The 13,986-nt window shown below is 42.1% G+C and overlaps 1 protein-coding gene across 3 annotated transcripts in view; it reads right to left on the bottom strand.

Annotated features, from left to right (window-relative positions):
• The window catches only part of cdh5 (cadherin 5), a 30,696-nt gene extending 18,132 nt beyond the window's left edge, over positions 1-12,564 (bottom strand). For all 3 annotated transcript variants that reach the window (XR_005894855.1, XR_005894854.1, XM_041049164.1), the window contains exons 1-6: positions 11,819-12,564; positions 3,040-3,279; positions 2,351-2,630; positions 1,785-1,907; positions 1,450-1,617; positions 1,108-1,289 (exon numbers count right to left, since the gene is read on the bottom strand). Coding sequence is in view for 1 of the 3 variants with exons in the window: in XM_041049164.1 (XP_040905098.1) it covers positions 1,108-1,289; positions 1,450-1,617; positions 1,785-1,907; positions 2,351-2,630; positions 3,040-3,279 (993 nt within the window). In the remaining 2 variants the exon portion in view is untranslated. The remainder of the gene's footprint in view (positions 1-1,107; positions 1,290-1,449; positions 1,618-1,784; positions 1,908-2,350; positions 2,631-3,039; positions 3,280-11,818) is intronic.
• Between the last annotated feature and the right edge of the window lie 1,422 nt (positions 12,565-13,986).

The raw sequence follows: 13,986 nt of genomic DNA, 5'->3' as shown, positions 1-13,986 counted from the left end.
TAAATATGTTACCGTAGCATAGAAATACCTCATTCCTTTCACTTTTTCAACATCTGCACAAATTGAGACTTGCATAGTGGTATGGGTACACTTTCATGTCAACAAATATGTGACAGCAGGCAGTGCTTACTGTCACTTTTATGCTGGGATTATGATTTCTTTCCCCTGTATAAGAAATAGCCTACTGTTCAGTTAAAATGTTTTTTTTTTTAGGGGGGGTGGGGGCGGACTGTTTTATCTGTGAATGGGACACCACAGGTAGACAGGAATATTCTGTTAACTGGATTATTCATGGCAACACGGATACTCAGTCACAGGGTATCAAAGGCATGTGTAAACAGCTTAACAAGAATAAGACCTTAACCGTAGTGTGGCCGATAGCCGGCTTACTCTGTACATGTAAACACAGCCGGTGAGAAAGATGAGAAGGGCTGCAGAGCTGAGGGGCGAGTGTTGAGCAGTGAGAAGATTGTGGTGCGATTCGATTCCAGGCCAGCGTGGGTACAAGCTATTACAGAGCTCATTTCATTAAAATACATTTCCAGCTCTCTGATGTCCTAAGTACTTTATCCGAAGAGCACAAACCGGTCAAGTAAACCTGCTAGGATTCCTGCAAGTATGAATATCTTTCCTAACCAGGAGGCCAGGGCTTTGAATTTAGTAAAATATTGAACATCATTCTCATCCTGCAAAAAACTCTGCAGTGGCATGGCCATTGATGTTTGTAATGTTTAAGGAGCCACAGCCAAAAAACACCTTTGGGAATCAAAATGGACATGTAGCCATAGTCCTGTTTATAATGTTAGCTTATTGTACTATTTACACATAAGGTTTAAATCGGTTCTGAGGCCACAACATTAGTGTGAATACCTAAAACTAACTAAACCACCTTCAGCTAGGACTACAAATTGGTATGATGCCAGTCTAAAGTATAATAGATAAACAGTTAAAAGATACAAAACCTAAACATAAAGGATGACTATGTCTTTTATGGACAACTTAGCAAAAGCCAGGACTAAGTTAGCTAATTTACAAATTCAGAAATAATTATGACAATAAAATGTTTTAGCCAGTATCAGCCATTTATTTGTCGCATGAACCACCAACCTGTTTGAGCATAACTTTGCCATCTTTGTCACCATCGGGTTGAACATCAAACATCTTGCTGTTTTCAGGTGGAATAGTGAAGATGGGCTCTTTGTTCTTGAACTCATCTCTGTCCTCCAGCTTCAGCGTACCAAAATCCTCATTCACCTTGTGGTCCTCTCGAACCTGCAGTTTATAGGTCTCTGCAGAAAGAAATTGCGCATCAGGTTTAATGATGCAGTCACAATAAGTCTGTTAATTTAATAGAATTAACCCTGCTTTACAAAATAAGAACAAAGTTTAGTGAATATTTAAGAGGCATGTTATGATATCTTCATATTATTTTAGCACTCTGTTCCTTACTTTGGGTGAAAGAAGCTATGTTGTCGTTGATGTCTTCGATGGTGATGGTGACAGAGGTGGTGGCTGTGCTGCCAGTGGGCAGTCCTCCCATGTCCTGAGCTTTAACAACCACCACATACTGACTCTTGGTTTCCCGGTCCAGTGTGTCTATCTTGCAGCTGATCTCACCTGCAGAGAGACAGGGAGAGCCGCAGACAGACAGGGTGTTATCTTTGAGGTCAGCTCTGACTCATATTCAACTAAAAATAGTCTGTGCATCTACTGCTCCCCTAAATGAACTTGTTAAGGAAGAAAAAGACAATGTTGCCGCAGGACAACAGTTGTGCTGAACCCACCTGAGTTGCTGTCAATTCTGAAGGCAGAGAGGTCTCCATCACTGGTCAAAGAATACCTGATGTCTCCATTAGCCATGGTGGGGTCATCGGCATCAGTTGCTCTCACATCGACTACTTTGGTTCCTAGTTATGGAAGTTAAATGTGGAAAACAAATTTGATCACCAATAAGACATTTCCCGACAGTGTGTAGTGTTTTGCAAACATGTTCAAGGGCTGATTGTAAATTTAACCAAACTATTCTTGTATTGAATACGGGAACATGGCTGTTCAACTGATTGATGCATTATGATTATGTGCTAAGACTGTGTTAGTTAAGTCACCAATGTGCCTTTTTTCACAGAAGGATGTGCTAATGATTGTGAGTCATGTCAACATTTTGTCTCTTTTTTCCATAACTTTTCACAGCCCAGTAAATGTTTAATCCAAATTATCACTAGAAGGTAAATGTCAGAAGTTTGGGGGGGGGGGTTTTCGTATCTTCACACAGAATTTGACTCTCATCTCAACCTGACATCAACTGCTGATGATTTTTCCAAACAATTATTTTAACAGTCACCCCACTCACCTATTACAGACCTCTCCTTAATGGATTCATTGTATGTTTTGGGGAAAACAGGGCTGTTGTCATTGATATCTGTGACCTGGACCACAAAGTCTCCAGAATCCTCTACCAGATTGTTGTTCCCGTCAAATATCCTGGCAGTCAAATGGTACATGTGCTTCTCTTCTCTGTCCAGAGATCTCATGACAAACAGGTCTCCATTGGTATCCACAGTGAAGATGGTGTCTGCCCCTTCACCGTCTATAACAAACCTCTTACCGCTCGCTGACTTGCTCGACTTAAGCTGTGAAAGAAAAAAAGAGAGTTGACTGTTGCATAATTTTCAGCATTGGGTTGTTTTTCTCAGCTGGAGCGAGGACTCAAATCATCAAGATTCAAGCTTTCTACAATACTTTCTACAAATAAACAAAATGCTCTGGAAAAATCAGTCTGACATTCATTAAAGAGTTGATTAGCAACAGATTAATGCCCCAGATTCTTGGCGTGCCACAGCATCAAACTGAATGGAAGTGAGAAAAATACCCGTTTGCCTTTCCTTCAGACAGCCACGGGATGAGATTATCGAAAACTTAAAGACTGCACTCGATAAGCAAGGCCCACGAAATAGACCAGAAGCCTAAAGAGGATCTTTAGTTGGATTGTTTTAGTTTAGAGCTTCCCACATTGAGGTCAAAATATTGATGTTAACTTACTTGTCCTATTTTGTGGGCAGTGGGCGTATATTTTTCCTCCACCACATAGAAAGAGTTCCAGATCCACTCTCTCTTCTGCCTCAACAAGACGGGATGGGTCTCCTTCTTCACAATTTCAGCTGAGCCTCGATTCTCGGCTTCCACCACAGGAAGGCCAGAATCTTCAGCAGCGGTGAGAGAGACGGAAAAGGCCATAGAGGCCATGAGCCCCATAGTCCACAGCGGGAGCCAAGCCATCATCTGTGGCAGAATGGGACAGGAAGAGGAGGGAGAAATGAGGGGAAAGGGGGTAAAAAAGGAAGGGTAAGAGCAAGTACGAGGGTATGAAGAGGAAGAGGCGAGACAGGAATAAGAGATGTGGGGGTGCAGAGGGGAAAATGGAGGGAGAGGAAATTAGAGAGGAGAGAGGGAGCAGAAAATAAGAGAGAGGAGATCACATTAAAACCACTTATCAGCCGTGGACAGACCTCTTCTGTGTGCCAGGGTGAGACTCAGAGTGAAGGCCAAGGACTCACTGTCCCCTTACAGTCTGCCGCTGAGCTCGAGGTCTAGTTATCATTTAGGACCAGGGCTCTAAAACCTTTTCAGCCTGGGACCCAAATGAAACATTTAGCCTCTCATCGTGGGACCAGGGCTGAAGGCGTATCACTACTGTGGTCGTATGGGGATCTATTAAACATAGGCCTGTGACCCATTTTAGGTCCTGACCCACTGGTGTTGCATGAGAGAGAGACAGAAACGTGAAGAGACAGACAGACAGACAGAGACGGAGAGAGGAGCTGACATTAAAACCACTTAGGATGTCTGTCTTTATCAGCCATTAGGAAGGCCATTTTCCATAAAGAGACTGTTTGACATTTTGAATATTTGATTTTTCTTTTTTTTTTTCTTTTTTTTTTTTACCCTTTTACTACAGCACATAAATTGTGGAAAAAAGCGTAAGCGTGACACTGTGGTGTAAGACAGTCAGGTCTTTGCGGCTGAAACGAATTCTTAATTCAGATCAAGGATAATAAAAAAAGAATGGGTCGGTTTTGTACATTAATTTTAAAGTCAAATACGATCGTGCTCTGACAGACATTAGCAATACATCAAAGAAAATGCAGCCTCCTTTGTGTTTCATTGAGACAGCTGGATTTGCACAGCAAGGGCCCCAACAAAAAGGACTCTGGCAAAACCAGCACATGCAGTTGTTCAGCCGAGAAAAAAAAAAAAAAAACAACCTTTGCCGTGACGTTATGCAACAAACTGAACCACATTTGCTTAAACAAATAAGAAAGTACACATTCCTGGTAGATTACTTCATAACAAAGACCAATGTAATTCTACTGTTTACCGTGAGATTATGGAGCATGGAGGATAAAAGTATTTGGATTATGAGTAGTAACATGAGTTGAGTATCTCCATCCAAAGGTTGTTGAAAGAGTCTGGTTTGGACCAAAGTGGTGGCTCCTTCGACAGAAGTTCGCTAACACAGTTCACTAAACTGAGGGAAATTTGATGGAATCACCTCTGAATTCAAACCAAACTGGCACTTCATCTGATTTATGGTTTTTGATTGATTACGAGCTGGAAGACGTTTCACTGCCTTGCATCAGCTGTTCCTACCTGCAAGACACTTTAGCACTATTTAACCAGAATGAAAAGGTACACAAACACCAGCACTCTATTAAACTTGTGCTTTTCCTCCCGTTCCTTCTTACTGTCTCTCCTTCTCTGTCTCTCCCATCACTCCTGCCCCCCACCCCCACCACCCACTCCCCCCACCGGGCTCTATCTAATAAAGCAGAAATGCCAGGGAAATAATCTTTATAACATTTTAGTCTATATGTGCTCTGTACTCCAGTAGATATCTCAGCACAGCCCTGTGCCATCCCAGTAGACAGATTAGTGCATCTTATTGTCTTCCAGCCATTAGCAGCAGGGAGGGAGAAAGAGAGATTATGATGAGGGGATTATACTGGCACAAAGTCTTCTCCCTCTAATGGCCTAATCTCGTATTCTGCTGACCTCTCCTGACCTCTTCACACGGCTCCCCACCATCAGCTCAACAATAAAGACTCAACAGTATTTTTTGGCCTTTAGTTCACATCCTTTTGTTTGGGTTTTATTTTTCCCTCTTGTGTTTTTCTTTGTTTATGTTCCTTTCAGGACTAAATTAATTAAACGGAAGTGCATCCTCTTTTATTGAAATTTACAGTGAATGGAAGACTCAGTGTCTGCTAGAGCGCATGTGTGTATTGCCAATAAATATCTGTTTTTCTGACTGCGGAGCCCCATATCTCTGTCCCCATAAGCTGGTAATAAACAGAAGCAATCACATCTAAATTAAAATTTAATACCAATGAGAAATTATCTAGCCTCCTAACACTTTAATCTCACTTGCTACTAACCTTCTCTTACTTTTACGACTTTGTTCTCACTCAGCAACTTCAGCAGAAACTTTTTGCATCCATTTCACATCCCTCTGGTTTTCTATCTATCTTCCATGTTGTGACTGTTTAGAGTTTCATTATTTTGAAGCATCACTTCTGATGTAATTATCAGTTCACCTTGTGCTCCTAATGTGCAGATGGATGTCTCGATCCTCTACTAGTATACATGACACTTCAGAAATGTGAGCCTGAGTGTGACATATTGGTAAAAACAGTGGCAGTTTGTGGTGTTTTGATGCTTTAGGTGAACTCTCATTCAGCCACTATCCACAAACAAGAGTGTTGATGTTCCCAGGATGGGAGAGCGACGTTGATGGGATATTCTGAGCCTTAATTGTTAGGTTTGTTTGTCTCTCTTACTGTGTTCTACCTGTCTGTGTGTATGTGTGTGTGTGTGTGTGTGTGTGTGTGTGTGTGTCTTGTTCTGGTCTGTACAGAACGTGGGGACTTGTTTTTCCCGCCAGCTCACCTGTGCACCTGCAGTTAATCCTGTCATCAGTCCACCCTCTTCCTGCTGCTATTTAAGACGGGTCTGCACTCTTTTCATTGCCAGTTCATCTGTCCTGCTACGTGGTAGAAATGTTGACCACTGTTTTTTTTTCAGAGTGAAAAAAATCTTGCTAGTTCCTGTGTTTTTGTGAACTCTTGCCTTGCTCCATGTGGGCTACTTACTCTACTTTCTCTCCACTGCTATATGATTGTGAGCCTCACCGCTCTTAGTTGAGATAAGTTTAGCTCTCATGCTTCTGACTTTGGTTTCAGTTCACTGAAACAGTGATTGATGCATTTGGGGTTTTTTTTTTCCAAACAAACATTCCTCACACTTTGAATTGAAACACAAGCACTCACACAGTGAGACACAGCAACTGTTTAAGATCAAACATATTTCCTGACAGTGTCCTTCAGATCACCCTCTGTAGTATTTCATTGTGTGTCAGCCTGTGTCCTCTGTTCTGGACAAATGTTCACACCCTGTGCTCAACGTGTGTGTTCTCACGCAGTGGCTTCAGAAAACTTTAGGCCTGCAAAAACAAGTCCTTAGATAACTTTCAAGAAAAAAAAGAAGCAGAGTCTCTTATCTATATTTCAAGACCAATAATCACGTTGTAAAGGGGCTTTGAGTTAGCTCGGAAAAGACTGAGATGCAGATATTTTTTTTTTTTTTTAAGTTTTACACAGACATGTTAACCCAGAAGAAGATGAAGACTGCTGGTACAACAAGTTAAAAAATGCAATAAGCGTTGCTTTCTTTTTGGCTTTGTGTTGCGGTACTTAATGCGAACAAAGGATGGGAGGTTTATCCACGTGAGGGGGGCCGGACGCATTTTTCAAACACAAACCTCAAACATTAACAGGATGTGACGGATGAATTCATGAATCAGTCACTTATATGATCAGTACTTTAAAGTAAATGAGTGAATCATTGGTTTTCTGTCTATGGTTGGACATCTTCTGTTTTTGGGGGTTGTTTTAGGTTATATGGCTGTTCATGCTGTGTGGAATACAAACACACAAATCATTAACACAACTAAAAACTGTACTGAGTTTAATATTGGTGGCGAGCTACGATTTGAATTTTGGGTAATTAAAGTGCCAGTTTTCTTTTTTGGGCTTTAGCTGTTCTGGGACATGACAGAAAAACGAACATGGAACTGAGCTGAGATTGAGATAAAGCTTGACTCAGAAGGATCCAACTTCCTCGTCATCACATCTTACTCGCACGTACACAATGACTTCCTATTTCTCAGTTCCACACATACACGCTCAGTTATTCCTGTGATGGCAAATCCACTGGGACATTTTCCCAAAAAGGGCATTTTTTAAAACAGCATTTCCTCCTTCAAAGGCCAGCGTCTTACCCCTCCCCTTTTATCATCAACAGGAAGGGTATACACAATGCCTTCTGGGGTCTGTTAATGAGGAGTCGTCATTAGTGAGTGGACACGCCCTTCCTGGTATTCAGCTCTTTTGCTGACTACATGTCTGTGTCAGTTTCTGTCCCCATGTCTCACTTCGGTTTTGACTGTGTGACTCTTTGTCTCTCTCGTCCTTCCACTTGTCCTTTCTTTTCTTTCTGTCTTTCTTGCTCGTTCTTTCCATCATTTTCCATCTTTCAACTTAAATTCCACTTGTCTCTAGTTGAGTCTCTCAAGGTGAAAAACTGCATCTTGTTTCTCACTCAGTCTATTTCGGTCTCCTGTCTATCATTCCTCCTTTTTCCTTTTCTCACCTTTTCTTCTTCACCTCTCTTCGTTTTCATCCCAGGCACTCTCTCTAGCTCACCTCAAAAGCAGATTAAAAGTAGATTTAGCACTTTATAAGATGGCGATGATAAACACACATAACACACCCTGTTTGACAGCTTTTTTCTGTCAAAATTGAACTCCAGGCCACTTTTAAATCTTTTACTGTTACTTTTAAAGTAGTGTAATGTATCCTGACTGATGTAGTCAGGATACATTATGAGTGACAGGAGTCCTGAGTATGTTCAAGAAGATAAGATATAAATTAGCAGTTTAGGTTTTTGTTTATATACCTGTTGTTTTTATTTGTGCCGGTAGGTGTTAGCTTTATGATAATCTCTTTTTTACATCATCATCTCAACTGCAAACATTGTGCGTGCGAACCTCACACACACGATCATACAAAGTTATTTATGACATCATTTATCAAAGGCATCTTTCAGAGGTATGAAGAATAAATAACATCCAGGAATATCTGTAATTACATCTTTATATTGTCCGCAGGCAAGAGAGTGTGTGAGTGTGTCGGAGGAGCAGAAACAGACAGACGCAGAGATACAGTTGTCATTCTCCGGGATGTTTTGTGACTGGCAGACAGGTCTGACCTAGTTTCAGTGTACCAAAGGCTAAAGCACAGAAACAAGTCAACAAGACTTCATAATCCTGGCGGTTGCTGAAGGGTCGGTGAAGTAAATGCACAAGTCTTGTTGTGTGTTCTGTGGTTTAAAGACAGAAATGCAATTCCTCCCTGACGAAATCTGTCCAAGGACCACAAATCTGTCTCCTTTAGTCCATCTGTGATTGTCTGTATATCATACATCTTATCTTGACACTTCATGTGTCCTCTTTCTCTGACAAATAAATTCGAGAAACAAGGGGGTACACAGTTTCTTTTTGCTGGTTCACTGTAACTTTGATAGGAAGTGTAAAGTACTTTTTTTTTTATAAATAAAATAATGATATAGAAATGAGGGTCAGACCATGGCATGGTGGCTCAGGCCTGGTGTTCTGCTTATTGATTGTTTACCCAGTTGGGAAAACAACCAAGTCAAACAGATTTTAATAGACAGAAGTAAAGGTTGGGGATGTCATGTGCCAGACCCAGAAGAATGGCTTCAAGCTTAAGCTGACTGATTTATGTATAAATACTTTTATAAACCACCTCACAGAAATAAGAACGCTCAAATGGACAGTTGACATGAAAGAAGTTAACCGTTCCAAGCAACTGATACCGCAGCTTCTGTGTCGACTGACAATGAAATGTCACTCGCTACTGATTGAACAAAGCAAAATGACAACGCTTTTGTCCTTTATTTTGCTAAGATGGTGTATTTTTGTCTCACCAGTGCACACGCCAAAGGATGCATGGTGTGTCAGTTGGTGAGTCTGTCTATCTGTCTGTCTGTCCATCCGCCTGTCCAACACTTTGATCAAAAGTAAAATATTTGAATAAGAACAGGGCAGATTGCCATCATATGATATATGCGGTGGATATTCACTGTCCCCAAAGGACCTTGCTTTTGAGCAGCTTCGTGTTCCCCATGGGATGAAAATTTTGGACACTTCATTTCTTTTAATCCGAAATCTTCCCCTCTCAGGCCTAAATGTCAACTTTGTACAAGAGATCTCTACTGGCTGGATTGACGCGGCGTTTGTTAAGGTTATCCAAGATCCCCAGAGGATGAACCCTTTTGAATTTTAGGACCATGTGACCTTTTCCATAGCACCGCTATTTACCTGAAAATTTTTACTTGAGTACAAGATAGCCTGCTGCACAATAGAATAGACTGACTGCTGTGGCACTTGCTAATACTCCCCAAAGATAAAACCTGCTTAAATTTGGTGGTTCTTTCTGTAGAGTCATCCTGGGGTCAAGTTTGCAATTTATCCCTGTAACTGGCAAAGCTCCAAGAATAACAGATTCATGACCATGATGCTCTCTCTGTCCAACATTTTCTTATCGACACATCACCCCCTGTGAGCACCGGGGGAACTTCAGTCTCTAAATCTTCTTAAAAATTCCTAAAAATCTGTCTCAACATGGTGTCTTTGACACTTTACTCTGCTATGCTTCCCAAAAATCTGAGTGTTTGTTTATTTATTTATTTGTGTGTGTGTGTGTGTGTGTGTGTGTGTGTGTGTGTGTGTGTGTGGCACAGGAAGTGATTTCACAGCCTAAAGTCTGTGATGTTCAACAGCTGAACAGTGCAGTGTGTGTCTGTTGTTGAGATTAAAACAGGTTTAATCACAGAGCAGCTTCTAACAATCTGTCTGCCAGCAAGTCACACCAGGAACCACTACTCCTCACACACACACACACACACACACACACACACACACACACACAACACACACACAACACAACACAGTGTCCTCACTGACACTGTATTGTATCACAGTGTGTATTCATTCTCTGACTGATGGTCATGTACTTTCTAGTTAATTCTCTTTTCTTTCACAATCACAGTGAACTGGTCATGAATCATGTGTTTTAAAACTGACAGTAATGACCAACAATCATATGAAAATAATTTAAAGCTTAGCGTGTTGTCCACAGAGGTTTTGGCTCAGCTGTCAACCCCTGTGTGAGCTGAGGGCGAAATTTCTACAGCCTCAAACTGTGAAAATATTAAAGCACCCAACCACGAGAAAAGAGATTATCTTGCTCATATAGATCAAACTGAATAATCATATAGGTCATGTACATATTCTTAAAGTTGTTCAAATAGAAGGTGAAGTGTGGTATATTATGTAAAATAGAGAATACAGGTCGATCACTGAAAATAAAACCATAACTGGGTCTCTCAGTTGTAATCAGCGACTTCAGCTGAGCTAACATCGCCTCAGCTGGACAGCTTGTCAAACACTGACATATATCTGAATGAATGAATGGCTTTAATCATGAATCTTGTGTGTGTGCGTGTGTGTGTGTGTGTGTGCGTGTGTGTGTGTGTGTGTGTGTGTGTGTGTGTGTGACAGAGGGAGGGAGTAAGGGTGAAGTCTCCCAGATGGCACCCAAAGGATTTTCCCTGATAGTTCCCTCTCCAGGAATTAGACCACTGGGTTTAGTTGCATCAACGGCTTTCGACGTAACAACCAAATCAAATCACCTCTGTCACTCCAGGATCCAGATCCACAGAGAAAATCCACCACTACCGAGCAACTATCCTCACATTGTCATGGAAAACAAAACCGCAGAAACACTTCCAGAATATAGAATGAATAACCTCTAATAACGGGGGAAAAAATGGCTTCAATAAAGCAGGATTGGAATAAATTGTTGAAATATAAGTCACTGAATAAAGTGTACACTGTATATATACTGCAGGGAAGTCTTCAGCTGACAAAGTGACACCACTCAACTGAGAAGCTCTTCGCTACTTTGGAAATATTAAATGTGTATCATCAATACTTTATAGCCACACCAACTTGACATCTCGTTGACAGCTGAAACAAAAAGAAAAAAAAAAGAAAGGTTTTTTATGTAAAGCTCGTCAAATTGAACAGCTGAAGACCTCCTGGTGGATTTACTCTGCTTTTATTTTTTTTTTTCTGCTCTGTCCACAGATCATCTTGTATCGTCTTAATGGTCACAGCCGTCTGTCTTCAGGAATGACAGTCCAGCCTCTGGGGGGTAACAGCGCTCAATTACAGCATTCAAATCTACACCGAGCTGTCTGAGATCATTGGCATAACATATGTGAGCAGTGACGGGGGCAGACAGGCTGTCCTTAAAGACGTAATAACCATCATTTCAAGTTATTTCTGTACCTTCTTGGAGACAGTTTGACCGGTATTCATGAGCTCTTCACCCCGGAGTGACTGGGAAAGTAGCCTGGAGTGTTTTCAAGGGATCTGGGTTAGATTTTCTAAATACGCTGCTGTACTCTGCTTTTCAGTCAGAGGGAAATGTATATTCACACTTCTGAACAGGAAAGGTCTGGATATATGTATCTGTGCATTTGTTTTTTTTAGCACCTACTCGCATACTTTTTGTATAGGCACACACACACACACACACACACACGTAACACACCTGTGCAATCAGTGTTTCTCTGACAACAACCAGAACTCCAGAAAAAATAAAAACAGAAAACTCACCACAGAAATGGAGAGTCCAAAGCGAGCAGAGTCTTAACAGGTGAGCAGACCTTTGTTTTGGTACAAAATGAAGCCCAAATCCTTCAAGGTGCTCTCTCGCTCAGTCAAACTGCACTAATTTGACAGGCTGTGGTAGAAATTAGTGGCTGGTAGGTGGTCGTATGCTCAGCAGAGGGTAAAACCACCTACTGATTCAACTATGCCTCTTCTTCACTCTTACGCTCTCTTCTGTTTGTCAGCTGGTTTTGCCAGTGTAGAAATGCAGCAGCAGGTGTTGTTGTCCAGGCAGGGATTTCTCTCTCAGCTTGATTTTCACCAGGTTTCTGTACAAATCCTTTTCTGGACCGTGGACCAGATAATAGAGTCTCTGATGATTATGTATCAGGTGATGCCTCTTGAATGAGAATTTATCCCAGAGCAGGATTTCCAAAGAGAGACTGGCAGGCTCTCAGAGAGAGTCAAACAAATATAAGAATATAAAACAGAGTTCACTCAGCAGGTAATCGCTTAGATATCACTCTGTTGTGGAAATTTCAGCGCTCTCTTCCTTTGAATGGTTTTTTTCAAAGAGGTAAAAACTCCAGTCGCTCCAACTCTGGAGTTTTCACCCAAATATGTCTTTATCTCCTGGTTTTCCTTCCTCAGGTTGTCGAGGTTTTTCCCTCAGGTGAGAGTCCAACAAGTTTTGAGTCTCTCTTGCTCTTTTTCTTCCTGTCCCCTCTAATGTGGTTCTCTCATCCAGTGGCCACAAGTGTTGAACCGCAGCTGTTCAACCACAACCCTCTCTCGTACAGGTCACTGCCCACTTCCTCTTCCTGTTATTGTCGTTAGTCTTCTTCACTGGTGCTCTTTGCTACTGCTCCTTTTCCTGTCCTGGTGGGGAAAACAGAGAGAGAGAGAGAGAGAGAGAGCCGTATGGAGAGGTACGGGATTAATGGAAAGACAGAAAAAGGAAAGAGGCAGAGAAGCAGAGAGGGAGCGCATATGTCAAAACAGCTCAAAGACGCTCGGAGAGGCAGAGAAAGCAGCCGGCTCATGTTCATGAAGCAGATGGAGTGAGTGTGTGAGAGAGGAGAAGGGAGGGAGGGTGATGGAGAGTAAGGTGAGAGAGGCGTTACTTCTCGGGGAGAGGGAAGGAGACGGAGAGTGGGGGAGAGATTTATTATTCATGTGTGTGAGATAAGGATTAAGTTAAACAGGTTATTGGGGATAATCCTCAGAGATTTCCCCACATGAGGCTAGTAAATATTTCAGAGAGCTGACTTTGGCGGGTGAGTGTGTGTGTGTGTGTGTATCTGACACAGAGATCTTGTCTAAGCCGGTAAATGAGATGGGGGGGGGGGGGGGGGGGGGGGGCGCTCTGCCACACACACACTCTCTCACACACACACTCCATCTATCTCCCCCCCACCCCCCTTCTTCTCTACGGGGGGAGAGTCGGTCATCACTAATTTGCTGAATTGGACAGGAAAGCCGACTGTGTGTTTTCACATGAAACCTCTCCTGTGGCAACAGCAGTTTTGCCTTTCTTCTTCACTTCCATCCCTCCCTCCCTCCATCTCTGCCTCTTTCTTCTCACTCTCTCTGTTTGCTCACTCTCTCGTTATTTGCAGTTTCAGTTCAGCTCTAAATACAATATTTTCACTAGAGCTGGGAGCAGCATTGCCATGTACTGGCTTGACAAAAATCAACATTTACTTTGAATCCCTTCGCCTTATTGTAGAAGCTGTGAGTGGATAGTCTACATCTCGCCCTCTGTCAGTGCTGTGATTGGGCAGAGCTACAGCATCGGCTTTTACTGTTTAGCCACCTTAGTGGTTAAGGAAAGGTTTAGGCCACTGAGAATATTTGGTTCAAGGTAACCTGTGGAGTACTGTCTTTGTGAATAGGTAGTCATGGTAAATAGAAGCCAGTGTTGTCTTTTGTTTGGAAACGGGACATGACAAGCATTCTCCCATGACAAAGTCACATGCTCTGTTCACCCAGGCCACCACCCTCACCTCCTCCAGAGTGCCTTGTTCAGAGTGACGTTAGCACTGTCTGGAGCGCAGCGGGGGATGCTAACGCACAGCACTCCAGCTGGCCGATAAAAAACATGTGCAAGCACATTACTTTGGAAACCAAATGCCATATTTTTAGCTCACCTCTCAACCGTTAAGGAAAAAATG

This window comes from Toxotes jaculatrix, chromosome 11 (genome assembly GCF_017976425.1).
Source record: "Toxotes jaculatrix isolate fToxJac2 chromosome 11, fToxJac2.pri, whole genome shotgun sequence".
Classification (NCBI taxonomy): domain Eukaryota; kingdom Metazoa; phylum Chordata; class Actinopteri; family Toxotidae; genus Toxotes; species Toxotes jaculatrix.
Note: the sequence above shows the minus strand (reverse complement) of the source record. Positions and strands in the feature narration are given on the sequence as shown.